General features: G+C 55.3%; 1 protein-coding gene across 1 annotated transcript in view; it reads right to left on the reverse strand.

The window, feature by feature from the left end:
- LOC102821482 (selenoprotein V-like) overlaps positions 1 to 1,270 on the reverse strand; it is a 3,985-nt gene extending 2,715 nt beyond the window's left edge. The window contains 1 exon segment of the mRNA XM_006871527.1: positions 483 to 1,270. Within this exon segment, the coding sequence (XP_006871589.1) occupies positions 483 to 1,270 (788 nt within the window).
- Between the last annotated feature and the right edge of the window lie 604 nt (positions 1,271 to 1,874).

The following is a 1,874-nucleotide window of genomic DNA, read 5'->3' on the forward strand; positions in this document are numbered from 1 at the left end:
AATTTAAAGATAATGTCATTTTTTTCCATGAACTTTTGAAGGCCCCTTGTATGTGCTGTGTTTTTGACCCCTCCCCTCCTGAGTGGAGCATGAGGCTTCATGTGTTCAGCTAAGGAGGCAGGGATTTGAATCCAGATAGAATGAGAGGGTAAACCATTGCAATCTGAGAATTGAGACTTTGACAGCCCAGTAGAGCTAGACGATAAGAACTGGACGACTAACTTCAAGATTGGCAGTTCAAACCCACCAAGCTGCTTGTGGGAGAAAAATAAGACTGTCTTCTCCTGTAACAATTTGAAACCTCAGAACCCTATAAAAGGGCGGCTATGAGTTAGAATCAACTAGATGGCAATGCATTGGAAATTTTGAGTTTTTCACCCTATCCTAGACCCTGACCTCCAGATCCCCAGAGCCCCAGCTCTTTCCCCATCCAGCCTTTCCCCATGGAAGGAAGGCAGGTGTGGGTGGGAACAGCGCCTCACCAGTAGATCACTCGAATAAGAACTTTGTTGTCCATTTGGAAGTTCTCACTGGTGGAGGCCAGTGGGTTGTTAGAAACAGGTAAGATCGTTGACATCTTGGTCCCCAGGACAGGCACTGGGATAGGTCCGGGGGTGGAATCCATCAACGTGGTGGTCAGTGTGTCTACCGTTGGAATGGGATCCAAGGTGCACCCCAGTATATCGGTGGCTGATGGAGTGTGAGCTGGAAAAGATCCCTGGGCAAGCTCGGTTAGACTGGTGATGGATGGATTGGAGGACCGCGAAGGATCCTTCTCAGAAGACAAAGTTGGCTCTGGAGCGGGTACTGGGGTCGGAAAGGATTCCGGTCCAGGGAGCTCCGCAGGGATCGCAGCTGGGATTAGGGCCTGGGCTGTACTCGAGGCGTGGACTGGGGTTGGGGTCCGGACTGGGGTTGGGGTCCGGACTGGGGTTGGGGTCCGGACTGGGGTTGGGGTCCTGACCGGGGTTGGCCCCCGGACCGGGGTTGGGGACAGGACCGGGGTTGGGGACAGGACCGGGGTCGGGATCCGGACTGGAGTGGGGGCCCGGACTGGAGTCACAGCCCGGAAGTGGGTCGGTGCCTGGGCTGATGTCGGTGGGTGGGCAGATGTTGGAGCATGGACGGGGTTCGGGGTCCGGACCGAAATTGGGGCCCGGATCAGAGTTGGGGACCGCTCTGAGATCGGATCCCGGACTGTAGTCGGGGCCCGAACCTGAGTCGGGGTCCTGACTGGGGATGGGGTTGGGGCCCGCGCCTGGTTACTCATCCGGGGCCCAGTGGAGGCGCGGGTATCCCGGGATGGGATTCCCGCCCTGCCCTCCTTCCCGGAGCTGGGTGGGCGCGCAGGCTCACCAGGGTTCTGAAATGGAACGTGACCACATGGGGGCACTGTTACACTGTGTTAGCTCAGAAAGGAAGGCCTAAGGATGGGGCTGGACTCCTAGATCTTGCCTAGTAATTCCCACCCCTTAAGACCTGGTGTGGCGCTGTGGGTTAATGCTCCAGACTCTGCAAGATCGGTGGTTCAAGCTCACCAGCTGCTCCTTGGAAACCCTATACAGGGTCGCTATGGGTCGGAACCGACTCGATGGCACTTAACAACAACAAGCGCTGTGGGTTAATACGCCAGACTTGCAAAGCTGTTTGAACTGCAAGGTCCGTGGTTCAAGCTCACCAGTCACTCCTCGGAAACCCTATACAGAGTCGCTATGGGTCGGAACCAACTCCACGGGACTTAACAACAACAATAACAATTGTCATGGCCAGTGTTTCCCTCAGTGTCCTTAACATTCCTGTGTTGGTTTGTGTCTTGCGGACCTGGCTCCGTGCTGGGTGAAATTAAGACAAAAGGGTATCAGAAAATGCCTAGT

Source organism: Chrysochloris asiatica, unplaced genomic scaffold, assembly GCF_000296735.1.
Source record: "Chrysochloris asiatica unplaced genomic scaffold, ChrAsi1.0 scaffold00168, whole genome shotgun sequence".
In the NCBI taxonomy this organism is placed as follows: Eukaryota; Metazoa; Chordata; class Mammalia; order Afrosoricida; family Chrysochloridae; genus Chrysochloris; species Chrysochloris asiatica.